The 26,188-nt window shown below is 56.0% G+C and overlaps 1 protein-coding gene across 2 annotated transcripts; it reads right to left on the reverse strand.

The window, feature by feature from the left end:
- Nucleotides 1-193: 193 nt before the first annotated feature.
- OLFML2B (olfactomedin like 2B) lies at nt 194-14,140 on the reverse strand. 2 transcript variants are annotated; one of them, XM_077181880.1, is made up of 8 exons: nt 13,876-14,140; nt 12,473-12,736; nt 9,041-9,148; nt 5,930-6,100; nt 4,049-4,277; nt 2,664-3,146; nt 2,027-2,203; nt 194-1,741 (listed from the first exon to the last, which is right to left on the reverse strand). In XM_077181880.1, the coding sequence occupies exons 1-8, from the start codon at nt 14,017-14,019 to the stop codon at nt 1,140-1,142; spliced, it is 2,178 nt and encodes a 725-aa protein (XP_077037995.1). In that variant the 5' UTR covers nt 14,020-14,140; the 3' UTR covers nt 194-1,139. The 2 variants fall into 2 exon arrangements, with proteins under 2 accessions (XP_077037995.1, XP_077037994.1); XM_077181879.1 differs by having other exon boundaries at nt 4,040-4,277.
- Between the last annotated feature and the right edge of the window lie 12,048 nt (nt 14,141-26,188).

Genomic DNA, 26,188 nt, shown 5'->3' on the forward strand with positions numbered 1-26,188 from the left:
GCCCATGAGGGCTGGAAGTGGCATGGCACCCTGCCCCAGTACCAGTCCCAAGCAGCCTAAAGCCCTCTGGAGTTTGTCCCCATCTGGTGTGTAAACTGGCTCTCCCCAAACCAACCAAAACCCACCCAAAACACCCCTGTGCATTGTCATGCACCCAGAGGGTGAACCAGAGTCAAAGAAAGCCCCAAACAGCTGCAAAGGTACTGGATCCTTTATTACTGACAGCAGGTAAATACAAGATGCTGATGGGCAGGAGGGCAAGGGCTGTGTCTCTCTGAGGGGATCCTGGTAGTCCTGGTCCAGGACTGGCATGGGCATGAGAGGGAATGTAGGAGGTTGAGTGGCACAGCGAGGGCGCTGCCAGCCCCTGCCCAGGCAGCCCAGTGCCCAGCTGAGCAGAGCCTTCACCACACCAGCAAATGCCAAGGGGAACTATTTGGGTTACAAGATGAACAAACAAAAGCCATCTACACATATTTACAGCATCCCCCTCCTGCCGCCAGCTCCCTCCAGGCATGAGTGAGGGCTCGGGGTGCGTCCAGCCCCCCAGAGCGGCCTGCAGAGAGCAGAGCCCCGGCTGGAGAGGACAGTCCTCGACATAAGTACCAGCACCAGGGGCTGCTGGAGCTGTGCTCGCAGCCCCGTTGTACAGCAGGATCTCCAAGGGGCCTGCTGGCCGTCAGCTGGGAAGAGGAAGATGGTCCTGAGAGATGGGACATTCCCATGGGACATGCAGGTCCTCCACCAGGACTGGCAGGCAGCAGCATCCTGCTGGGACCTGGTGCGTGCAGCTTTGCACTGGTTCAGGGTGTATTGCTGATCATCTCCAGCTAAAAACATCCTCAGGAGGACGGTGTCTGGGCCACCTCCTCTTCCCTGGGTAGGAGAGCCAGGCCTGCCCTTCCAAAGGAGGACCTCCTTCCCCTGGGAAGGAAAATCAGAAGCAAGGATACAGCAAAGACAAAGGGAGTGCTTCTGGCCTGGGGATTGATCTACAATCCACCATAAAAAAACCAGCTTGAAACAAAACCCATCATTTACTCTTCAATTTGTACAAAATAACAATAATAACAATAAAAATAATAATAAAAGGTGCTGGTGGCCCCTGGCTTGCAGTGCCCCACTGTGGTGGGGGGGTCTCAGTAGGCAAAGATGACGTGGTAGGTGACTTGGTGGCCATTGTCCCAGGCGTAGAGCAGGCGGTCCTTGGGGTTATAGTCTATCTGCGTGGTGTAGGCGTACTCGTTCTCAAAGAGCAGCCTGGGGATGATCTGCGTGTTGGTGTGCGTGTCAAAGGCATAGGAGATGTTGGCGTTCCTCTTGTTGTAGCTGTCGACTGCATACAGGACCCCACAGATGACAAAGCAGTTCCCATAGAAGTTCTTGCGCAGCCCCGTCCGCCACGTGGTCTCCTTCTGGGTGCTGAGGTCGGCCGCGTTCAGCTTGCTCAGCACGATCACCTCCTGGTTGAAGCCCTCGTAGCTGATGGCTGGGTAGATGACCCACAGGCCGTTCTCGTCCACGGCAAAGTCCACGTCAGAGTGGCCTCGCCACCGCCACGGGGTGGACTCCTCATAGGCCACGTCGTGCAGCATGGCCCAGGCGGCCACGTAGCGCTGCTTCAGGTCGTACTTGATGATGTTGCGCGTGAAGGCCCGGTTGTAGTAGAAGGAACCGTTGTAGACAACGTGCCCTGTCCCAATCCAGCTGTATGGGAGCTTGTAGGAGTTGCTCCAGCGACCTGCAGGGCAGACACACCTGGCTGCTGAGACCTCCCTTTGCTGTGGGGTGAGTGGCCGTGCCAGCAGCACCTCTGCCCACAGCTCTGCCTACACTCCCTCCCTGGCCACCAGCCACAGCCTGAGCTGTCCCATGCTCTGTACCCTGCACACCGGGTGTCAGCACCCAAGAGTGGAAGGTCTCTAGGCAGATCATCCCTCCACGATGCAGCATCCCCAGGAACAGGGATGCTGCTTGGATCAGCTCAGTGGTGGCTAGCATGGTATCAGAGATGGTGCAAACCCACCTTGCTTGAAATTGTCAAGGTTCCTGAACTCCACCAGTGTGTTTCCATAGTAGTAATTGGTGACATAGATCCGCTCCTCCTGGGCCAGGGGGTCCTTCATCCAGGCTCCCTCATTGCGCCCGTAGGTGTTCTGGGTGGTGGGCCCTGAGATGGTGGACAGCGTGTCCTTGCAGCGCCCTGCATGGGCAAGGAAAGGCTTGTGAGGCCAGAGGCAGGGTGGCCATGCTCTCCCTGAAGGCATCACCCCCCCGCAAGCCCCTTGCTCACCCAGCAGGAACCCCCTGCCACCTTGGCTCTGGTGCAGCTTTGTGAGGCCCAGCAGGACTGGCCAGACCCCACAAACATCTCCCCACAGCCTCAGCCATGTCCCCGCTCCAGCTGAGGCTGCTGACTATCTGAGGTCCCATTGCTTTTTGCTCTGCCCAACCCAGCCCCTAAAGGTGGGAGGAAACTACAGTAGGTTCCAGAGTTAATAATTAAACCTGGCACCCCAGTGAAGTGCTGTCCAGCTGCCATGTCCATGACACCTCCCATCTGTGACTGAATCCAGGTGTGCTGTGCTTATTAGGACGGGCTGTTGGCACAAGCCAGCCCCCCCTCACAAAGCTGGATGGGCACAGCACCTGCAGGAACTCACCAATTATGTTCCTGATGTCCTCCTCCTCCAGGCCTTCCTTTGGTGTGGCAGGGATGGCTGGGCTGACCAGCGTTGCAGGGGTGTTTGCCTCGACCCAAGCTCCTGGGCTGGGCTCCATGTCACTCCAGCCTCCAGTGGGGGTGGCCACGAGCAAGTTCTCTGTGGCTGTGGCCATCACTGTGCTGGCCATGCCCGGGAGCTGTGGGGTCCCCTCCTCCGCCAGCCCTGTCGGGGCAGTCATGGACTCTGGGGCAGGGATCAGCCAGCTCATGGCGGTGGGGTCTGGCGTGGCAGGGGACAGCGGCACTGTGGATGGCACAGCAGTGCCCGCAGCTGGCAGAGTGGTGGGAGCTATGCCAGGGGTGGGCGGCCACCCCACTGGGGAGGGCTTTCTCATGGGCTCGCCTGCCCTGCTGCTGGGCCTCAGGAGCTGGTCCTCTATCAGCAGATCCACCGTGTTGTCCCCGCTGAAGAGCTCGTCCGCTGCCAAACACAGGCACAGGTGTCAGCCCTGCAGCCAGGGGAGCCAGGCCCCTCCAACTGGCTCCCTGGGCACTGCTGCAGGCTGGCTGGTACTAAATCCACCTGTGTTCCCTCTCCGTGTCCCCTCTGGAGGCTGACAGTGCCCATGTCAGGAGGTGAGTGAAGCCCCATCACAGTGACATCCACCACCTCGGGCCAGGCAGAGCGGGAGGTGACAGAAATCAATTCTGCCCTGCCACCTCCCAGAGAATGGGCAGGATGGAGACCCAGCTGCATTCCAAACCAGATCCCACTCACCTAACCCAGGATCCAAAGCAGGAGCCTCAGCCAGGGCACAGGGATCACTGGGATTCCCCAGCCAGCACGGGCACCCTTTGATCCTCCTCATCTCCAGGAGCTCACAAACCCCTGCAGGGCAGGGCTGGATGTCCTTGCTGAGCCAGTCTGCACAGCGAGGGCACCTGCCCTTCTGGCCTGCCCGTGCTGCCTGCTCCACCGGTCCATGAGGGTTCATCCCCTGCTCCCAGCTTGGGCCATGAGCCCTGAACTGCCTTCCACCACAGCAAACACTGCACAATCCTCCCGGGATGCCATCGGGCAGGCGTGTTTGAAAAGCAAGCATATTGAATAAACCTCCATTTACTTCTGGAAAGGTGTTGATGCTGGGTGTTTTGAACCAAAGAAGTGAGCTATTTCCATGGCTATCAGAGATTTTCCATGGAATAACAATGCTACACTGCCCCGCATGCACAGCTCAAAGGCTGCACAGCAGTGAGGTACCAGCTGTCCCACATCCCCCTGCTGCTCCCCACACACTTTGCCCCCACATTCCCAGGGGATGAGGCACTGGCTTTGCTGCAGGATGCAGCCACCATCCCACCATGGCTGCATACCCAACTCACGTTGCTCCTCGATGTCATTCTCTGACTCGGTGGACTGGGCTTTGTAGTAGGTGACCCCTCGGACAATGGTGGGCTTGGAAGGAGGCCGGCTCCTCACCCGCAGCTTCCTCTGCAAGAGCTGCTCAGGCTTCTTCTCCTCCAGAGAGAGGTGCAGCTCTGGGAGGGATTCCACAGAGTTGATCTGCTGGGAGATGGTTTCATCCTTCAGGAATCTTTCTTCATATTTTCCCTGGAAGAGACACAGGAGGTTGTTAGCAGATAGGCTAGAAATGCCATGTTTTGGTGAAAGGGCAGGTCAGGCTGCACAGCCCCATTTTGGGCAGAAGGATTTGAGCTCCCTCCTTCCTCAGGGTCTCCCTCAGTCCATTTTGCCATAGGAAGCCCTTCAGACCAGCACTGCTCCTGCATATCCTTGGTGCCACCTTGCAGTTCTGGGACTCAGGGCTCCATAAGACACGCTGTGGGGTGCAGGACAGGCAGGAGAAGTAGGGTCACTCCCTGGAATGCCAGGGGCTGGTTCCAGCAGCTGATCTGCAGAGTGTGCAATGTACACTGAGCTTTCACAGGGTACAGAGGCTGAAGGCACCTTCCCAGCAGGAGCGGGAACCTCCCGAGGCAGGGACCAGGAACCCCCCCAGGGCAGGGACCAGCTGCCACAGCTCAGGTCTGAAGGATTTCATCTCATTAAAGAAAATCGAAAAGCCAGCCTGAGGGTTGAAGCGGTGCCCATTTGGCTGACAAGATGGGCCCTGCTGCAATTAGCAGTGAGAAAAGGGGAATATTGGGAAATGAGGTCACTAAGGGTAATAAAAGCCCCATGCTCTGCTCCCCTGCCTGGCTGGGGCTGGCTCCTCTCCAGCAGGCAGCAGCTGCTCAGCTCATGGTGTGGGGAGCAGGGGAGTGGGGCTGGGAACACAGCCGGACACCCCTGCCTGGGCACGGCTCTCCTTGGGGCAGGGAGCGCTGGCACAGCACAGTTGGTGCCATTTCCCTCCCTGCTGACACACAGTGCACGTGTGGGAGCCCAGCACTGTCCCCAGGGGCTTGGGGAGCCCATCCCCACACAGGATCTGCAGAGCAGGGATGGAGGGCAAGCACAGGCTCTTGCCATCCTCAGGAGCTGAGCACCTCTGCTTGAGCTGGAAATTATGCACTAACTGTTCCCCCCTGCCAGACACCTCCTATTGTCCTGCAGAGGGACACTGGGGTGAGGGCAGGACACTCCAGGAGCTGCCCAGCAGGGATCAGAGGAGCATGGGCCATCCTAGATAGTCCCACTGAAGCAGCAAGGACTTCAGAACACCCTGGTCAGACCTTTTCCCCAAACACCCCGCTCACATCTCTCTGGGGCTGCACCGAAACTGCTGCCCCAGGCAAAGGATGTCCCCATGCTGGGCAGATTTATGGGGACCCCACAGTCTGGTGCTGGGTGCCAGAACCAGGGGATGCCCAAGCCCCTGCCCAGAGCCCGCCAGGCACAGGGGCTGGTGGTGGAGGGGTAATTGCCTGGCTGGGAGGGAGGGGAGGCAGGCGACAGGCTGTCCCTCCACCGAGCCCCAAGCCCTGCTAATCAAAGGCTCTGTTTCCCAGCGCTTCCCAGCCGGCCCCACAATGACATCACGTTTTCCAAGCAGCTCAGCCACCGCTGACCTCGAAAACCAACAACCCCGTGGGAAGGGGGGAGGCCGAGGGAGCAAGCTCCCCCTGCTTCCACCTACATCCCATCCCAGCAGCAGCTGGGCTGTGCCGAGGCACACGGCTTGGAGTCAGAGGCATATGAACAGGGTCACTCCAGTGAGGAGAAAATCGCCCCGGGGCAGCAGCCACATCCAGAAGCCACCCCAGGGCTACGCGGGCAGCAGCAGTGACACCGAGCTGTACCTCCGAGTGAGCGTAGGCAGCCTCCGCGTCCCGCTGCAGAGAGCTCTCGATGTCGGCCAGGCTGTTGGTGAGGAGCCTGGAGCAGTTTTCCCTGCCAGGGGGATCCTGCAGACCCTCCTCCCCGCTGGCTCCTGCCCGCTGGCCTTCCTGCGTCAAGTTCCTGGACATGCCCTAGGAAAGCAGGAGAGGACACTTGAATGACAAGGGGTGTTCTGTGGCCCCCAAACCACAGCTCTGGAGCTCTGTGCTGCCATCCTGGGCTCAGAGCTGGGGATTCTCCATGAGGCTAGGCACTTCAGCTGCTAAGAAGATGCCCATGACCCCAGTGGGATCCAGGAACCCCCTCCCTGGTGTACATATCCCAGATCCACTCTTTGCTGCAGGTTCCCATGGAGTGGGAGAGTGGCCTTGAGGCTCTCCAACCCCCACCCTCAGCCACATTCACCAGCTCACAAAAGGAAGAGGAAAAGACAAGCTGAAACACCTTAAGTCAGCCTGGTGCCCTTTACCTGTGGCAGCAAGTTCATCTTGCATTTATTAATCCCACTTTCCTGGCCTGGCCACACAGTGCCTGCACTCAGGGACTGCTGCTCCCCAACACCCTCTGCTCCCATAGAATCTGAGAATCTAGGAACAGTACAAGAGCCAGTGACCCTCAGAGAGCTGTCCTGTGACAGGGACAGAGCTGGGGCTGGTTGCAACTCACCCAGCAGGCAAAGCCCTTCACTCTTCTCAGTCCCCCAGCCACAGACACACCCTGTACCCAAGGGATTGTTGCAGTCTCTGCTCATCACTCCTTGGGCTTCTACACCTCAAACAGCAACTGCTTTGGATAGGTGGCACATCAGTCAAAGCACTTTAGCACAGACACTGGGGGTGGTTACCCTGATCCTTCATTTTCAATCTGTTCCATCATTAATTTCTCCTAAACCCACTGTGACCTCCATCTGTGACCTCAAAATTGCCAGCTGATGCGACAGCTGTGAGCTGAAAACAAAGCAGAGGAGCTGCCTCACTAGAGAAGGCATTCCATGGACCAAGAATTGGAAGTTCCCTCCCTCTACCAACACCATTGGTCTAAAATATCTTGTTGTACTGCACAGAACTCATGAAATCTTCCAAGCTCTGCAAAACCAGAGTGTTAACCCCCAGCCCCTTCCACGGGTATCTGAATTCCCAGTCTTTACCCAAGAATCATGAGTCACCGATTTACCAGGATATTTGAGGCTGAGTCCAATGACACAGGGACTCTCCAGCAAGCATTTTGCTGCAGTAAGCAGAGGAGCAGGGCATCTCATGATGCTCTCCCAGGAGCAGTGCAGGAGCAGCTCTCGACACCATCCTGCTTTGGAGAGGATGACTGATTCCAAGGCCTTGTGCCCTTATCGCTTCTCCTGTGTCATGTTTGGCTTGTGACCTGCTCAAGGTTGAAATCTGCCTCCCCCTGCGCAGAGAGGCAGCACCAAAGCCTGGCCTGTGATGCTGCTGAGGCTGCTCAGCTGCTGTGCAGGGCAGCAGCTGCCAAAAGCACACCCGCCTGGGAGGGTGATGCTCTGAAGCCATGCCAGGCTCCAGTTCAGCATCTCAGCTGTCCCTGCTGTCAGAGCCCAGGCCAGTGCAGGGTGTGATCCTCCTCCACATCCTCCCAACAGGAATTCGCGTGCTAAGCCAGCAGCAGGAGGCATTTCACACCTGCTGTCTGCATCAGCTCGGGTCTGCCCCAAGCACTGGGCAATCTCCTTCTAACCAAGGCCTCTCCTGCCTTTCTCCATCCTGTCCAAGTGCCTGCAGGCAGCTTCAGCTGCTTTTACATGATCCTGCAGCCTCACTTCTGGGAAATTTGAGACCCCTGTGAATTCCCTGCTCCTACACCTCTACAACTCCATCCCAGGCCAAACTCCTTCAGCCCTACGGAGCTTTCTGCCCATCTGCCTCCCTGTGACAGGCTGTGAGCAGAGTGACCAGGCTGCAGAGGTCACCCTATGTGCCCAGTGTGCCACCAGCACTGCTGGCTCTGAACCCCCTGCAGAAACCAGCTGGTAGGCAGGACCACTTTGATACTGGAGCAGAGTTCAGTGATAACACCACCTGAAACAATCCCTCGGAAAACCCAAGTAATGATTGAAGAACGCACTAAACCACAGGAAGAGGGTGGGATTGCAAAGGGGAACATTGGTGCTTTGTTATTTTCAGACCTCAAAACCCTTTTTGGGTCAATTTCCATGCTTGGAAACTCAAAGCCCCCCAGGCAAGTGTGCCCCCCTCAGCAGTCTCCTTCCTGACCCCAGGACAAGCACGCCGTGCCTTCCCGAAACACTTTGCAAGTGGAATTTTGGCTTTATAAATCATTGCCTCTCAGCTCCTGGCTGGAGACAAACAGGACTGCTCCACTCCGACAAGAATGTGGAATTACCGTCCCAGATACGGACCACGGGAGAAAACTCCACTATTTAATCTGGCAACCTGTTCCTACACAGCCGAGCACAGCTTAAACTGCAAACCCTACGCTGTGCTAGCCAAAGAAATATTAAACTGTATGGAAGTGAAAATTATTTCACTGGAAGTCTGCTCTAAAATTAAATGGAAGGTTGAGGGTTCTGCTCTGTTTTAACACAGGCCAAGACGTAACTTGGTCCTTCAGGAATGTGAGCTCCTTGGCTCCCCACAGTCCTGCTGAGTGTACCCCAGCACCAGCCTTGAACCTCTCGCCCCCACATCAAACAGCACAAAAGCTCCTGGTTGAGAGCAACCATCACACCAGCATGCAAGTAAAACTGAGAAGAGGAAAAACTTAACAGCAGGGCCTTCTGACCCAAAGGAGATGCTGCTCCTGCTGAGGCCACAGTTGGGATCCTGCTCCCAGTCTAAACCCTGAGGGACTGTGGGAGCTGGAGAGGGTCAGGCAAGGCTGGTGGGGGAGGGATGCACTGAGCACTGCCTGTGATCAGGTCTGGTTCAGACATCCAAGTCTGGTCTGGTTTAGTTTCAGCCAAATAGTTAATTAGCATTTCTTCCCAGGCAGCGTGGCTCTGAATGCACCAAAGGTAGCAGGAACTTGGCTGGAGGTCAGTCCCACTGAGGGCAAGGCCATTGAAGGAGAGCAGGACTCACCTCCTCGAGCTTCTCCACCCGACCCACCAGCTTGGTCGTGACTGAGTGCAGCTTCAGAAGGTCTAAGCCATAAAAAGCACTTTCCAGCATCTCGACGATGGAGGAGAGCTGCAAGGCAAGGGGAGAACAGTCAGGCAACAGCACTTGCTGTAACATACCCCGTGTAGCTTCTTCAGCCAAAAAGTCAAGTGCACTCCACCTGAGTGCAAGAATTTGGATTAAAAGGCAAGGTTGCCCTTACACAGCCCTGCTGCACTGCTGCCCGGGTCAGAACATGGCATGCAGAGTGACACTCGCCACCTCCACAGAGCCTCAGGGCTTCAGGAGCACATTTTGGGTGCTGGGGATTAGTAGCAGAGCAAGGTAAAATGCTGCTCTCTTTGCCAGTTCTAGGCAGGCTCTCCCACAAGCCCAAAGGCTTAAGTAGTCCACCAGTGATGTGACTGCCAGCAAAAGAGGCAACAAGGAAAAGGCAGCTCAGTTTGAGATCAGATTCTGAGTTCATGCCATCCTGTGCTCTTTTTCCTGGAACAAGAAGAAACTTGTTAAAAAGTTTTAAAATACTCTCAAATTGCAAGAGTGAAGAAATAGAAATTCAGTGCCAGCCTGGCAACAGTTGCCATTCTGAAGAAAAATTTTATCACAGGGATGCTGCTCTCTCTTGCAGTCACCCATTTCACAGACACCCTTTATTTAAGTCACCCCTGTGCCTGTGTCCTGCCCAGCATCAGCCCTTGGTCACCCCTGGGGATCTGGACAGCAGAGCCCGTGTTCTGCATTTTGTCCAGTTTCTGGTGCTGCACCACAGAGGACAGTGCTGAGCACGGCATGGCTGGTGGGAAGGGTTCCTGGGCCACCTCCTCCTGGTCCCACATGTCCCCATGTGTCCCCACATGTCCAGCGTGGTGCTGTGGATTCTACAACCCCAATGGCTGAGCAGGATTTTCAGTGCATAGGAATTAACTACAGGGCAGTGACATTTTCTCCCAGCAGCTACAAACTGGTCAGCAGAGCTTCATAAACATGGGAGAATCACAGGCAGCACTGCTGGCAGCACTTGGAGTTTCCACCCCAGCCTCTGCAACCTCCCTGTGGAGCTGACAGCAAAGGAAAGATTTTTTGGGCCAGATAAAATGACAGCATTAAAAGACAAGAGCTGTTTTATGGCTGTGCATCCACTTTCCACTGAGAGCTGGATGGAGACGACCGATACAATGCACACTGCCTGCCAGACAGCCACTGGAGACAACCACTTTCCCTCCAGGCTGGAGAATTTCCATCAATGCACAAAGGTTGCAGACTGCATTAACCTCCTTGCAAATGATCCTGAGCACAGCCTCCTTGCACTGACTCTGCACCAAGACCCCCAAAACTCATGCTGTGCCTGCAGGCAGCATGCTGCCATTTCACAGACATAGATCTGAGATAAAGCTCCTCCCTGCCAACGCTGACCTTCCCCCAAAGACCACACTGATGTTCCTATCAACTCTCTGCTTCCCTCCCTTCACCCACTGTGGACTTTGGCTCCCACTGGTCTGATGGTCCATGAATTCTCATTGGACCTTACTAAAGGCACAGATGGGACTGAAACCTTCAGCTGGAAAGCCCAGTGCAGGCATTCAACTGAGTTTGGTTGCCCGGGGCTGTGTTCCTGCTGCCTGGATTTCTCTCTCTTTCTCATCATTCCCTCAGGGACTCATCCTCCAGCCCACCCAAGGGAGGGACCTTCCCACAGCTCTCCCACACATGGAGTACCCAAGGCTCTTGTGTCAGATCATAAGAAAGTCTGGTAAAACACAACATACAAATGACCCTGTGCCCTTCCTGCTGCTGGGCCGGGAAAGAGCAACGCTTGTTGGACCAGCAAAGAGAGTAAAACCCTTTGGGGCTGCTAGAGCTGTGGGGTTCACTCACTGATGAGTTGTGGGAGCTGCTCCTCATGAGTAGATTAACAACTGGAGCTGTGTCCTCTCCTTCTTCCCAGCCTGTCCTACAAGAAGGGGCTGTTCCCAGTGATCCCAGCCCCAGGAGGGGTTCTGTGCTTGGAGGGAAGGCAATCCTGTTGCCCAGCTCCTGGGCTGGACGCTGGCAGCACAGAACACCCCCATGTGTGTGTGTTTGGATAAACTTTGTGCAGTTGCTGGCCGCCAGCCCTTGCGAAAGGAGCGGGGGAGCCGGGGCCAGTTCCTAGAGGACAGACAGACAGACAGACAGCCTTTCACACCACAGCTGGCTGCGAGCAGCACCCGGTGGGAAGAGCTGCCGGAGCCAAGGGACAGCCAGGAGTTCTGCTCCTCCTGGAGGAGGATGAGGAGGGAGCTGGAGCTCTGCCTGCTTCCCCGCAAGGGACCACAGGGGTGGCTCTGTCGCCTCGGGGGTGTCCCCTCCCCTAACTGCAGAGAGCTCAGACTCCCATCTAAGGCCATGTGGGACCTCCTGGCTTTTCCCCAGAGAGGGACCATCAAACAACTCCAGACTGGGAGTCATCCTTCCCTGGAATGATGGATTGTTTGCCTGTGCCTGTTTATCTTCGCTAGCTGCAGGGGAGCTTGGACAAGAAGCTGCTAACTGTCTGCAGTTGGGCAAGATGAAACACATCCTCAAGCTCCAAATTAATTAGAACAAGCCCATCGTGGTGGCCTCAATGGCAGCTGCCCCACGGCACCTTGCACACCACCCCCCTTCCCACCCGAGAGGGATTTAGGGGCACCAGTGCCACCAGCACTCAACCTGCCACTCCAGGGACTCATCGGGACTGGACCAAGCCAGTGGCACAGGAAGCAAACTGGAAAACCAGCAGGGTCTGCTGCCAGCTGCTACAACAGCAAAAGGAAGAATCCAGTAAAAGTACTACAGGAGTACTTAAAACAAACACTGTCACTTTTGGAAAAGAAGTATATATTACTAGAGAGATAAAATACTAAATAGTAGAGAAGTGTCAGCATTTAAAACAACAAATCTATCCTGCCATCACCCAGCTGTGCATCACACCCTCACGATGACGCATCAGCAGCTTTCGGCCCATGGAAGCCAAATGAGCTTTTTTGCGTGGGTCCCTGGGAGTCCCTGTCTGCAACAGAAAAAAGATCTGGCAGCTGCTGAGGAGAGCAGAGCTGTCCTCCAGGGACATTTGGAGCTGGACAGAGGGCAGGGAGCAGCCCAGTCCCTACTGGGCTCTCAGCACAGAAAGCCACAGAGGACCCCAGGCAGCACAGGATGAATCAAGTGAATCATCCACTGCAGCTGCTCGACTCAATCCCTTAAGCTGAGCTTGCTTTCTATATCAAGCATGCAGATATAAATATAACTAGGAGAAGGTTTAAGAAAAATGTTAGGAAATAGAGGTTTTTTCCAGAAAAAGCTCAGCAAAAAAAAAGGCTTCATAAGATGACCTTGTCCCCAAAGAGTCAGGAGCTGAAGCTGCTCTCCTACCTTCAGGTCGCTGCTTTCTGCCTCCCGCAGCTTCTTCAGCCTGAAGTCGCCCTCGCAAGGGTTGAGAGCTGAGGGGGGGGCCACGCATGCACACTTGCAGCTGGGTCCTGACGTGATGGTTTCCACCGTGTAAAAATCCTCGGCTCTGAAGGCGCCCTCGTTAATCCTTTGGCAGGCGCCACGGCCCAGGGGTCTGACCAGGCATTTGCAGCGGCAGTCGGAGCCTTCGGACACCGCCTTCACCTTGTCGTAGTCACCTAGCAGCTGAGCACAGGTCACCAGCAGTGAGAAACTTCCTGTCCTCTGCACACCCAGGGACAAGCACGGCCTAGAGCTCAAGGTCCAAACAAGGACACTCTGGATACCCTGAATCTCAAGGAAACTGGCCAGCTCTTCCAGAATCTGCCAAGCCAAGGAGCTTTCTAGAGAGCACAGAGCTAATCGCTACCGACAAGGGAAATAAAAACTGGCTTCTTTCAGTTGGTTTTTTTGTTGTTGTTGGTTTTTTTGGTTTTTTGGGTTTTTTGGGGTTTTTTTTTGTATTTTTTATTGCACTGTGTGCAGAATGCCATTTTGAAAAAAATTTGAAATACAAGAGTTTTTAATTTTTCTGCTTTCTTTTAATGCTCTGTGTGCAAAAGACCTAATAAGCCACCTGCTACCTAGAGCAAGACTGTTTTACACAGGCCAACCCGGCAAGGGTACATTGGAAGAGTGACTGAAAGCCACCCTATAAGCAGCGTAACCTGGTGGTGAAGCAGTACTTCTGATTAGCCCTATACAATGCCAGGAATTTCCTTTACGGAGATTTGCAGACAGCGCTTCTGGAAGCCCAAGCACAAAAATAACTTTGGCGGTACATTTGCAATAGTCTCTGCGTTAGCCATTTCCGAGGGCAGATAATAACACACTGCCTGATCAGCCAAATCTAACAGAAACCTCCACCGCATCCCACTGGCAGGGAAAGAGCCCGGATCCCTCCCCTCGGCGCACAAAGAGGCCCCACCAATTCTTCTCTCAATGAGTTTCCCTTTTTCTGAGTCCCCCCGGAGAAATGATAGGATGGAGTCTGTGAAGTGCTCCCTGATGGGCTTCAGTGATTTCACTGTGCCCGCCGTGATGAACTTCCTCCAGTGCACAGCATCACTGAGCTCCACCGAGAATGTACACCCAGCATCACCCAGGATGTGCGCAGCATCACTCAGCTCCACCGACAGCGCACACCCAGCATCACTCAGAGTGTGCACAGTATTACCCAGCACTGCCGAGAAGTCCACACTCAGGAGCACCCAGCTCTGCCGAGCACCCACAGCACGCAGCACCAGCCAGCGCCCCGCAGGGCGCGCACAGCCCCGCCCGGCCGTGCCCAGCCCCGCGCCGCGGTGCCGCAGTCCCCGCGGTACCTGCGAGAGGATGTTCTCCTGGTTGTCCGCCTCGTCCTGCAGCGGCTCGGCGGAGGGCCCGGCCGTGCCGGCGGGCTGGGTCCCTGCCCGGCAGCCGGCGCCCAGCGCGGCCAGGCAGAGCAGCAGCGGCAGCGGCCGAGCCATGGGCGGGCGTCGGAGGGGCCGGGGCCGGGGCCGGGGCCGGCGCGGAGCCGCCGCTGCTCGCTCAGGTGCGGAGCGGCGGGGCGGGCGGGGCCGGCCCGGACTCCCGCCCCGCTCCTCCTCCTTCCCTCCCTCCCGGTCCGACCTCCCACCCTCCGCTCCTCCCTCCGTTCCTCTCCCGGTCCTTTCCCCTTCGGCGGCGGGACGAGCCCCGGGCGCGCCCGAGCCCCTGGCGGCGCTTCCCACCTGCGGCGGGGGCTCCCCGCAGCCCCAGCCTCTGCTCGGGCTCCGCGGGGGCACTCGGGCATCGCCCGCCCGGAGCAGGCTGCGGGGAGCCCCCGCCACGCGGGGCTGCTCGGGGAGCCGCCACCAGCCTTCCCAAAGGGCCTGCGCTGCCGGTCGGCACCCGGCGAGCCTGAGCATCCCATCCCTGCCGTGTGCCAGGGAGCTGGGGCGGACGGAGAGCCATCCTTACGGCCTGTCTGGCTCCTTTTCCAGCTCCAGGAACAGCCTGGCTCTCACCCTCCATCCTTTGGATGGCAGGGAAATGGTCCCGATGGCACGGCATGGCACACCACGGCTCTCAGTCACACTGCCCACACTGGAGTCATACAAGCAGCATGTTCCAAGAAAGGCTCCCAGCCATGAGTGCAGACCTCTGTGCGCTCACTGAAATTCAGGCTGACGCCCTCGGGAAGCGGCTGTGCTCTGGCAGTCCTGTATCCTTGTGCACCTCCTGCCAAACGGAAATGTTCTGGACACGCTGTTCCCGGGGAGCGCACAGGCACAGCATCTCTGCACTGCCGTGACAATGGCTGGGCCTCGCCGACACAGAAGGGAACCCGAGGTGCCCTTACAAAGGCACCAGCGCAGGCCAGCACCATGGCCCAGGCATGACACAGACTCACATTTCCTCCAAACGTGCCCACAGGTCACGGGCAGAAGTCACACGCACAGCAAGTGGCACAGGAGGCCGTGTAAGCTCTTGCTGAAGCAAGGCTATGCACAAGCCAAGCACCCTCAGTCCCTAATGCACACGTGTCTCAAAATCACCCCAAATCTGGTGTCTGCAGCCCTGGGACCAGGCACGCTCCTTGGGGGACTCCAGCTCCTCCATTCCACCCCTCTCTCCCATGGTAGCTCCGCAGGAATGGAGCTGCCAGACACAAAGAAAACATCTCGTGTGAGAGAGGAAGCGGCTGTGGCAAGGGGATGGCAGACGATGCTGACCTCAGGATTCGTGTGGGATGGCGCTGTGCCTCCCTTTCCTCTGGCCTCCCTGGGAAGGGAAGCCTGCAGAGAAGGGGGCAGGGCCGTGTGGGTCTCTGTAGCAGGGCTGAGCAGAACAGAGCAGGAGGGGAAGCAACCAGGGAGGCTGGGAGGAGAAGGACAATCAACCTTTGGCAACTGGAGAGCAGTGGGAGGCAAAGACATCTCTAAAAGCCTCCCCCGACCAGCCTCTCTCAGGGATAATAGGTCCCTTGAGCACAGGCTCCTTCACCTCTGTTTCCATGGCTCAACTTCCCTGAGGACAGCTACCCCATCTGTCAGCACAGGCTCTCCTGGGGCTGCCAGGCCAGCGCTTCCCCAGCCCGTGCCCAGCTGGCCCAGAGCACCAGACCCCCGTGCAGTCATGGCACTGCCAGGGCTGGCAGTGACACCAGCCCAGAGAGCTGCCACAGCAAACAGCACCTAAAACTGTGGAGGCCTTTTCATAATGATTGCTTTCAAAGGCTGGAAAAACATAAGGAAAACAAATCAACCACGGTATTTCAAAACCAAAAGGAAAGATTTCACATTACTGACATACCTTGCTGATTTCTTTTCTTTCTAAGGGGAAGAAAGCATTTCTTATGGTGGTATTTAGTTTGGGTTAAAGATGGATTTAATCCTGTCCTTTGGGGGCAAGGAGAAAAACTGACAGGCACTTTGGGTTCAGAGCAGTCATCTCTAGAGTCTGAATATTCTTCCTTCAAGAAAAAAAAACAAGAAAATCCACAGATTGCAGAGGACAGCAGAGCAAGAAGGTGTGGTTCTGGCTTTTCTGTCTTGCTGATGGAAACTGGCCCAAACTTTGATGAAAGCAGGAGGCCCCAGTATCCTCATAGCTCACTCCATTCTGTTATTGGGCTCAAGCAAAGCCAGGGCTGCCCAAGGATGCAGGTAGACAGTGCTCCTCAAAGTGCAACAAGAACAAACACCACCAGGTCTGGGTAAAAGGGAATTTAAGTCTCAGAACAGGCAATGAGTATGTCTGTGCCTGGAGCTGTGAGTGCAAAAACCTGCCCCCTGAAGGCATGTCCTTGGTGCCTTGCTTCTCTTTGCTTGTCTGGGCCCCTGCGAGGGGGCCCTGCAGCAGGGGGACACCGTGGGTCAGGCCAGGCCAGGGGTGTGGCGGTGGCTCCGGGATGCAGGGGCCGTTCCTTGTGATGCCAGAGCGTGCTGAGATCGGCGGGACAGATGGACGGCACAGGCGGCACATCCTGCCCTTTGGGGACACCTGAGGCTGCCGGGCGCCCTGGGGGCGGCTCCCGGGGGCGGGCGGGCTCCCGCGGCATGCCGGAGCTGGAGCCCCGGGATGCCCAGAGCTGGATCCCCGGGATACCGGAGCTGGAGCCCCGGGATGCCCAGAGCTGGATCCCCGGGGTGCCGGAGCTGGATCCCCGGGGTGCCCGACCTGGAGCCCCGGGGTGCCCGAGCTCGGCCGGTCCTTCCCGCCCGTCCCGCTGGCGGGGGCGCAGCTCCCCCGCGCGGCACCGCCCGGCCCGGACACCCGGGCGCTCGGGGCTGCGGCTCCTCACAGCTCCTGGCGATGGAAACGCTTCCTGCTGGGGCCAGAGAGCCGTGCTGGCCTGCCCGCGACCCGCCGAGCCTCCTCCAGGCGGCACAAGCCCCAGCGCGCCCGGCCTTGCCTCGCAGGAGAGATGCTCCAGTGTCTTCTCCATGGCAGTGACCCCCACTGGAAGCTCTCCAGGGTTTTCTCCTGCTGCCGGCCAGCCCCACACTGCGTGCAGCACTCCAGGTGTGGCTCATGCAGCGCTGAGTAGAGGGGAAAGATCCTCCCTGTGCCTGCTATCAACCCTCAGCTAATGGACCCAGGACACCATCCACCTTCCCTGCCAAGGTGTGTTCCTGGCTCCTACCCAGCCTGTTCCCTGCCAGCACCCTCATGGCTTTCTCTGCCAAGCTCCCCTCCAGCTGGGTGGCCCAGCACATACTGGTATGGGGGCTGTTCCTGCCCCCAGCAGGACTCTGCCCTTCTCTGTGTTGAGCTACATGAGGTCCCTGTCACCCCATTTTCCCCAGCCTGTCTCTGCAGGGCAAACCAAGCCTCCAGCCTGCCAGGCACTCCTGCCAGTCTGAAAGGACACATGCCAGAAAACTTAGTGTCAAAATCTGAAAGATCCCTAGCATCACAAGGATGGGACACGTCATCTTCCTTCTTATTTGGCCCAGAGGTGAGCAAGGTGAGCTACAGGCTGAGGTTGATCTTTGCATGCTCGTGGTATTTGCTGGAGCTCTTCCCAGAATCTGTGGCCTCAGCTCATGTGGCTTTTGGTGCCATGGCCTTGGGTGCCAGCAGCACATCCTGCTGAGAGAGACCAAAGCCTCAGGAGGCAGGTGGTGTTTGTAGTCCCACGCTGGATTCTGCGAGGCACTGTGCCTACAGAGGTCACAGACAGAGAGAGGCTGGTGGAACCTGTCCCCACATTCCTGGGCTCCACAGTACCATGCCTGCTGCCAGCAGCAGCCAGGGCTCCTGAAGGCAACGCTTCTGCAGCTGCCAAGGGGATGGGTGAGGGTGTGAGTGAGAGGTGTGCTCAGCACTGCCACTCGCCTGGCGCAGCTTGTGGTTGGGGTGGCAGGAGGCCACACAGCTGGGCAGGGGCCGCAGCAATCAGTGGCAGCGCCTCTGCAGCAGCTCCACCACACAGGTTGGCCCAGGTGCCCAGGCTGAGGGAAGCTCCCTCCTACATCCATCCGCTGAAGGAGGAAATCCAGCCCATGGAACGAATTAACCTGGCAGGAAAACTCGTGACGTGACCCAGAGCTGCACAGCAATTTAAGAGGTTGCCCTGCTGACCTCAGCAGTGAGATTTTTGTTTATATCTCTGAGTCAAATGATACCTGGGTGAGCAGGCACACGCTCCGGAAACCATTCCGGGGCTGTCCACGGGAGCGGGAGCCACAACTGCCCCAAGCCTGACCCTTCAGCATTCCTCTGGCAGAGCACCTGTAGGAGGAGGCCCTGTCCAAGCCAGAACAAAAAAGGTATTTAAAAATATGTCCTAAAACCAGTTATAACAGAACTTTCCGAGCACGGTTTTTGAAACCAGGAGCAGGCCAGGTGAGTTGTACTGTGTCAGGTGGGTTAGCTGGCTGGGAAGAGTCCCAGGCTTCCTGGGCAGCTCTGTTCCATCCATAAGAGCTTATAAGAGTAGCTTAAGGCTGGGTTTAGGAAAACTTGCACTAAGCTGAACTGCACAGGCACTAATTACAAAGCTCAGGACAGATTACTGCAGTGTGAGCAAAGTGGGACTTCATACACGTTCTGCCTTATAATAATATTATGCTGAAATTCCTGGATTTCTGTTCCTATTCACCAAATGGTGGCAGATACTGGGGCCTGACATTTTCCCATTGGTGTCAAAGACTTTTGGGATTCACCTGGGCTTTCCTACACATCAAGGGATTCTGTCCCGTGCTAGCACTGGTACCTACAGAGTACCATGGAAACCCCATGCATGGCACAGCCAGGAAAACAGCTCTGGCTATTAGTCCTGGTTTGAACAGCACAGAAGATGACAAAGAAATCCAGTGGGTAAAAATAAGGGTGTGTCCATGCCTCCAACCCTAACTCATACCCAGCACCTTCAGGGATGCAGCTGTTCCATCCAGCCTCCCTGAGATGCCAGCTGATTGTACCCATCTCCACTTCACACTGTAATTAACCCTGGCCCCTGTGATCAAGGCAAGGTTCTACCCTGCTGTGTTTCAAAATACAAATCTCCTTGAGCACACACATCCCGTTCCATCAGGCACGTGCCCTCTCTGCCGCGTGGGGCTGTGTAGGCAGTCCCTGGATTTTGAGGCCACTCAGCCAACACCAGTGCCCTGCTCACAGCACACTCCCAGCACACCCACACGCCTCCAAGCTGCTCCATCACTTTGGGAAGGATCAGCATGTCCTCCTGCCCCTCTCTGCACATCCCACCCTTCAGCAGGAGGCTGTGACAGGAAGAGGGTGCAGAGGATTCACGGCTGGCAGGTGCCATGCCCAGGCACTGCACGTGTGTGCCCTCGCTGCCCTTGGCACGGTGACTGCACCAGCACCATCTGCACATTGCACCTGCTGGCACTGGGACCTGACACAGTCACAACAAGCAGCCCCTGAGTCACCAGCAAGGCCTGATTTACCATGCTGCTGCAGAAGGACAGCAATCTCTCCACACAGCCCTGACTGGAGCACCCTGCCCTGCCCACACACCTTCCCCCTCCCCTGGAACCCCTCCACGTTGCTCTGTCTCCTTGCTGGCCTCAGAGCAGCCCTGCCAAGACAGGGCAGGGGACAAGAAGGGCCCTCAAGGGGAAGCAGGGGCTTGTGGTAGCCAAAAAAGTGCTCAGAGACAAAGGAAGGAAGCAAAACCTTCTGTTTCTGTCTCTCAGACAGAAAACCCAGTTAGAAGTTTCTGGGGAAACCTCCAACTTGGACAAAAGTGAGGCTCCAAGGACTGGTTGGCTTCAGTTCTTTTGGCTCCAGGGAAACCAGCCTGGCTGACCCACATGGCTCCCAGCTGTGCTGGTACCCACCTTGGGATGTCCCCCTTGTTAATACCCTGCTCTGCTCTCTCCTGAGCTGAACCATGGACCTGAGAGCTCAGGGGACTGTGCAGGGAGACCTGGGCAGAGCCTGCACACCCCAGCCAGCCTATGCTGAGGCTGCTGGAGGTCAACATTCAGCACTGCTGGCAAAGTGAGCACGGGCCAGGTCCAGGACAGCCTGTCCTGCTCCAAGCAGCACTTCTGAGGTGCCCAGGCCACCATGGCTGGAGCCACGGCTCACACAGCAGTGCTCTGATGAACATTGGGAAAGCTGCCCTTTGTCCTGCAGCAATCAAATCCCTGATGAACACCTCGCTGACGGATGCACGGGCAGGGGAAAAAGGTGGAGAGAAAATAGGGATTAGCAAGGCCTGATAAAAACATGACCTCTCTCTGACAACTGACACTATTGACAAGTCCCTGGGGAATGAATTGACCTCAGCTCCTCAGGCAGGGAGCATCAGCCTGACCAGCAGCATTCAGGGAAGGTGATTGATCTAGTGGGGTGTGCTGGGACAGGTTTCTCCAGCAGTCACCACATACCAGCAGCACCTGCCACTGAAGTGCCCTGGGCAGCACATCCGGGGATGGCACCAGTGCCAGCGTCACCAACCCTGCCCAGCATCACCCCGGGGTCCTGTTCGTGTCCAAAGGAGGATGGGGAGGGGCCTGGAGGTGAAGCCATGTGAGGAGCAGGGAGGTCACTGTGCTTGATCAGCCTGGAGAAGGAGACTGAGGGGAGACCTCATAGCAGTCTACAGCTTCCTCACAAGGGGAAGCACCAATCTCTTCTCTCTGGTGATCAGCAATAGAACCTGAGGGAACAGCAAGAAGCTGTGTCCAGCAAGGCTTGGGTTGGATATTAGGAGAAGGTTCTTCACCCAGAGGGTGGTTGGGGATTGGAACAGGCTCTCCAGGGAAGTGGTCATGCCTGCCAGAGTTTCAGAAGTGTTTGGACAATGCTCTCAGGCACTTGGTATGATTCTTGGGGTGTCCTGTGCAGGGCCAGGAGTTGTGCTTTGACGATCCTTGAGGGTTCCTTCCAACTCTGTGATTCTGTGGAACCTGTTCCAACATGCTCTGTTTGTCCTGGGATACCAACAGCAGATCACTCTGCCATGGTCAGTGCCCACATGTCCCTGAAGATCCTGTGGGCTTCTAGGGGCCCAAGAGGTGCGGGAGAGGACACCTTCATACCACCAGCTTCTACCCCCACCAGCTCAGCTTTATGCTCCCCCTTCTCCCCTGTATCCCTGCCAACTCTGCAGCTCTGCACCCCAGGAGTGTTGTCCTTGGGTTTGGGAAAAGAGACGAGAGCAGAAGCCAGACCCAGCTCCCAAACTGCACAGAGAATATCTGTGCCCATGGAGGAACAGCATTTCCTGCAGGAATGCCCTTCCCTCGCTGTCCCTCCTCATGATCACTGTGCCTGTGACACCAGGAGCACAGGAAGGGCTTTGCTGGAGAGGGAAGTGCCAAAGGGCATCACCATGTGGGTGGGAGGAAGCCACTCATGCCCATGAGGCTGAGGTGGCCGGACCCAGCTAGAGCTGCCTGCTGGGCTGTCCTGCTGCTGGCTGATTCACTGGCCCCATGCCTGGGGTTCAGAAAGGCAAAGCTTCAGTCCCAGCAGGACTTCTGGTCCCCCTGTATATGGGAGAGGGGTCCCCCAAAGGCCCTCTGTGGACAGGGTGTATGCCAGAGCACCCACCCCGTGCAGAGCAGGGAGCTCAGGCATGGGTGTCCCCATGGCTGAGCACTTGAGTGCTACACTAACCCCACACACTGCCCCACCTGGAGACAGCTCACCCTAGAGCAGAAGTCTGGGTAAGAGGATGGACCTCTTCCCTCAGGTGCCCAAGGCCAGCACATAAAACCCCTGGATACAGAACCCTCACAGCTCAGGGCATGAAAGGAGAGCAGAAGAATGGCTAGCACCATGTGGCACTGCAGGGAGCCAAGACACAGGTTATCAGTGCTTTGTCTATTCCTGCCCCAGAGGGACATCCTTGACCAGGGACTGCCAAAGGCCATGTCACCACAGGCTGTAAGAAAACACCTGCAGATGTGAGCCACTGCCTGTGTACAGAGCCAGGCCCAAGCTGCCAACTGCTCCTGCCATTCCAGCTTCTCTGACCTTGTTCCAGTGCTCCCAGCCTAAACATGAGGCAATGTGCCTGCAATGGGCTCCTCTCCCTAACTTCATTGACCTTGCCCTCTGCCACTGCCTGGCAGTGAGCCCAGGGCCCAGAGGAGGAGCCATCCTCACAGCTGGCCTCCATCCCTTCTGTTCTCTGACACTTCTGCTGTCACATGCACCTGAGTCGTGCCTCCCACAGCGTTCTGCCTGCTCCCATCCACAGAGCCCAGACCCAAGTGACAACACATTCCCCTCCAGAGAAGAATGCTTACCATGAGCTGGGCACAGCAGGAAAAGCCTGAGTCAACCCAAGAGCTGCCCAAAGCCAAGGAAGCCAGGACCTGCTGAAAGGTATCCAAGGAATTCAAGGGATGAGATGCAGCCCTCCTGAGCCCCAAGCTGTGGCAGCTGCTGCCAGGCAGAGTGTGGGGAGGTGGAGTGAGGATCTGCTCTGCTCTGAGGGGTGTTAGTGCCATCAATGAACCCCTGGCACCTGGAGGCCATACTCCCACGTCCCAGGGCTCTACAGGCCAGCCAGGACAGAGCAGCATCCCTGCAGCCTTCACACACTGCTGCTTGGAAGTGACTTATCCAAACCATCACAGCCAGTTTGGCCTTTGCTGGCTTACCAAGAATGAGGCAACTTCTGCTCAGATGACAAAGATGTGAAATATTGCTGCACCTGCCATGTGCTGCCCAGGAGGGTGCCAGCCATGGTGACTCATGGAGCTTCCAAAGGACACAGCTCCCACTAAGCCCAGCTGAGCTGACCAAAGCTTCTGCTGAGACAGACAGAAACACAGAGAAGGCCAAGTCTGGAGCTGTGCCTCCATGGTACACCATCTTTGTCTTTAGCAGCTTCTCCTTCACCAAAGAGGGTCCTACACACACATTCAGCATCTGTGCTGCCTTGCCCAGCCTGAGCCCAGGCTGGGTACCCAGGCACACTCCTGTTTGCTGTGCTTGAGGCAGCTTGAAGGGAGAAATGAATGCACAGTGAGCAGCTCAGTTGCTCTGCCTCAAGGTGAATGTCATCTGCCTGCCCTGGCATCTCCCCTGCTAGCACAAGGGTTTGATACAAACCCTTGCATCTGCAGAGGGGCTCTGGCAGGGCAGCCTTTCCAGGCCCCTCTCACTGAGCACTGGTGGCCAAAAATGTTAATTACAGCATCACAGCCCCTCCAAACTCTCCTTGTACACAGGAGCATCGACTGATGAGCTTAACATGGAATTTATCATTCATTCTGATTCCTCTCATGAGTTATTCCTAAACTCATCCACCAGTTTCCTTTTTGATTTCTACTCTAAGCACAGCTCCATCTTTCAAAGCAGTGCTGACGATCTTCCCTGACTCTGGAGGCAGTCTTGGCTCTACAATTTGCCCATTCTCAGCAAAACCCACCCAGACCCAGGTCCCTCTTGTCTCTTCTCTGCCAGACAGAGAGGTCATGCTGCTGCAACCCTCTCAGATGGGCTTCTGCTCCCTGTTTCTCACCCAGCCCTTCAGAGCTATGTATCTCCTCTCCCCACTCTGGGCAGCTCCCAAGACTTTCAACATCAAAGTTGCCATCCACTAAGCCTGAATCTTTCCAAACAGCCTGGCTGTATTACATCCACCTGTATACAGGAACTTGTTGTTCTCTTCCATCCCACTCCCTTCCCTTCCTGGAGAGGCAAAGGTCACCCAGCCACGGGATTTCAGCTCTGACACCAATCTCAAGCTTTCTCCTTCCTTGGCCAGGTCTCAGTTCAGACCCACCCTCCTGTTATCCATGCCCTACATAGCTGACAGCCCGTTGAGCTGAAAATCAATGGAGAACTCAGGCTGTGCTTGGAGCAAGGCAATGTGTTTGCTCACAAAGGTGAAAAACCAGTGGCTCAGGATGAGGCACAGCTGTGAGATACCAGATCACACAGCTGATTGTGCAGGGTTTCACAGAGCAACCACAATGAGTTTTTACACTGAAGACCTGCCCTGGAGGTTCTCTGGAAAGCTCCATATCCAAGGATCACAAAGAGCAAGATCCTGTGTTAGCAGTGATTCATGGCTGCCACTGCCAGCTCTTCCCTATCCCAGCTGGAATTTCTCACTACCCTGCATCCCAGGGCCCTGTGCTCCAGGCAGGACCTGTTTTCATTGCACAGAGCAGTTGGGTCCAGCTGAAAGGGATTAATCTCCACGCACTGGCATCTGCTAGCCAGGAGCAGCACAGGAGGAGCCGTGCTCCCCTGCAGACTGGCACATGCACAAAAATGGCCCGTTCCTCTCACAGCCACCTGGGGTGGGCAGCCAAACCCTGGGAGCAGCCAACACCTGAGCCACTCTTTAGGAAGTCCCTGTTTCAGGGATCCAGGTCCTACCTGTGCTTTCAGGACAAGAGAAAAAAATGTGGAAGGTTCCCACCCCACAAAACAGTCCCATCCTTTGGCTGCAAAGACATCCAGCTTCTCACCACATGGAGGAGAGGGGCAGAAAGTGAGGTTGAGCACAGCCAAGTCTTTTTCTACAGAAAGGCATGGACAACGATGCCTGGGGTCACAAAAGCAGACAGGAACCCCTGTAGAGAAGCAGGGACCTGTGACAAGGCTGCAGAACAGTGGAGTACCTCCTCCCACTGAAGAGATTCCTCTGCAGACACCTGGGCTGGCTGTGCCTCTCCAGCTCCATGCAGCACAAAACTTGTGGGAAATGACAAGTGTATCCCATCTTTCCAGGCCATTCCACTCTGCAGGGCTCAGCTTGTGCTTTAGCACCTTTTGTTCCTTCTTTGTGTCACTCTGAACAGGAAGCTGAGCTCGAGGTCTCCAGAGGCCACTTTGCACACCAAGGACAACCATGGGCAGCAGCTGATCCCTCTCTACTCCTGAATCCCCCACATGCATCTCCCGGGATGGAACACACACCTCAGTGCACCAAGTGCCACCACAGCAACCAAGGGAAAGCTAAACCACACAGCAGGCTGAGCTCACAGCAGGACAGAGAAACATGTCTTCTCTAAGCCTGAGCTGCAAATCCTCAAGGGAGAGCTACAGAGAGCTTTTAAGACAAACCAGAAACAAATGCATAGCTTTATTGACAGCAATGTCATGGATAAAGACTGGTCACACATGCTCTCCCCTCATCAGCCACTGGATGCTCCATAGGCAAAAAGCACTTGTCCCATCCCATCCCTGCTTTTCCTGTTAAATGTCTAGCTTCATCCTACAGGCACACTTGAGATAAAAGGACCTAAAAGGTCCTAGCTCTTGTCATCAACCTCTGCCCATCCAAGAAATTTTCCTCTTTTTTCCAAGCTTTAAGAAAAAAATCCCAACAGAACCAACAAACCCATATATCAGAAGACATTTATTTTCCTTAAGTATGCTAGATTAAGCAAAGCTACCTCTTCTAGGCTCTTCAGACCTCACTGCATTCAAACCCTAAGCCTGGCAGAGCTGCAGTGCCAGCTGGCACAGGGCAGTACAAGTGATCAGCTTGGCATAAGAGCCCTGACCCTCCCATTCCCCACTAAGTTGCACTCAGCTCAATTGTGTCAGACTGTTTTGAGTAACACTTGCTATTTCATTTGTCTCAGCCCAGAGAGAAAATGAGGCAGGGATAACAAATGACTGAGTGCCTCTGCATTTGCCTCTGCACAAAGGTGGAGCTGGTGAGTGTTACCTGCTACAGCCCAGGGCAGAAGCACAGCAAAGCACAAGGTACTCATCTATAACCAACCAGGGCAATGTGCTTCATCTCCTCTAGAACAGGGAGCCAAGGACTGTTGCAGGATGCTGTGGGGAAGAGAATCAGCCACCGACTCTCCCTGTGGAGAAGGGAAGGCACTCCACCAGAAATAGAGAGCTTTGGTCCCAGGGAGTTTTAGGACACAGCTGAACAAAGCCACAGAATCCAGATCCGGTGCTCTGACTGGCTTTATTGCATTTAAATAAAACACCCACATAAGCACAGCCCAGTCTGCTTTACAGCTCTGAACAGCTCCAGCCACAGCTGAGGGAAGCACCACCCACAATGGCCAGCTCCTCATTCTGTTCTACTGCCAGGCCAAACCCAGTACATTCCTGCCCACACCAGTGCTTCTGGGCTCAGGTCTCACACAAGGCTGAGCTGGGAGGGTCCCCTCAGCCCAAACTCAACACTGAGACATCTCTGCTGCCAGTACCCTGCTGCTCTGCTCCAAACCAGTGGAGGATGGGAAGAAATTAAAA

Source organism: Agelaius phoeniceus, chromosome 8, assembly GCF_051311805.1.
Source record: "Agelaius phoeniceus isolate bAgePho1 chromosome 8, bAgePho1.hap1, whole genome shotgun sequence".
NCBI classification, from domain to species: domain Eukaryota; kingdom Metazoa; phylum Chordata; class Aves; order Passeriformes; family Icteridae; genus Agelaius; species Agelaius phoeniceus.

What these genes read in the sequence shown, in the direction of transcription:
- OLFML2B (XM_077181879.1), bottom strand. Translation starts at nt 14,019, where the DNA reads ATGGCTCGGCCGCTGCCGCTGCTGCTCTGCCTGGCCGCGCTGGGCGCC. An exon ending in AGGAGAACATCCTCTCGCAG is followed by an intron (nt 12,737 to 13,875) that starts GTACCGCGGGGA and finishes ACCTGTGCTCAG; the next exon opens with CTGCTAGGTGACTACGACAA. An exon ending in GGGTGGAGAAGCTCGAGGAG is followed by an intron (nt 6,101 to 9,040) that starts GTGAGTCCTGCT and finishes CTGCTTTCCTAG; the next exon opens with GGCATGTCCAGGAACTTGAC.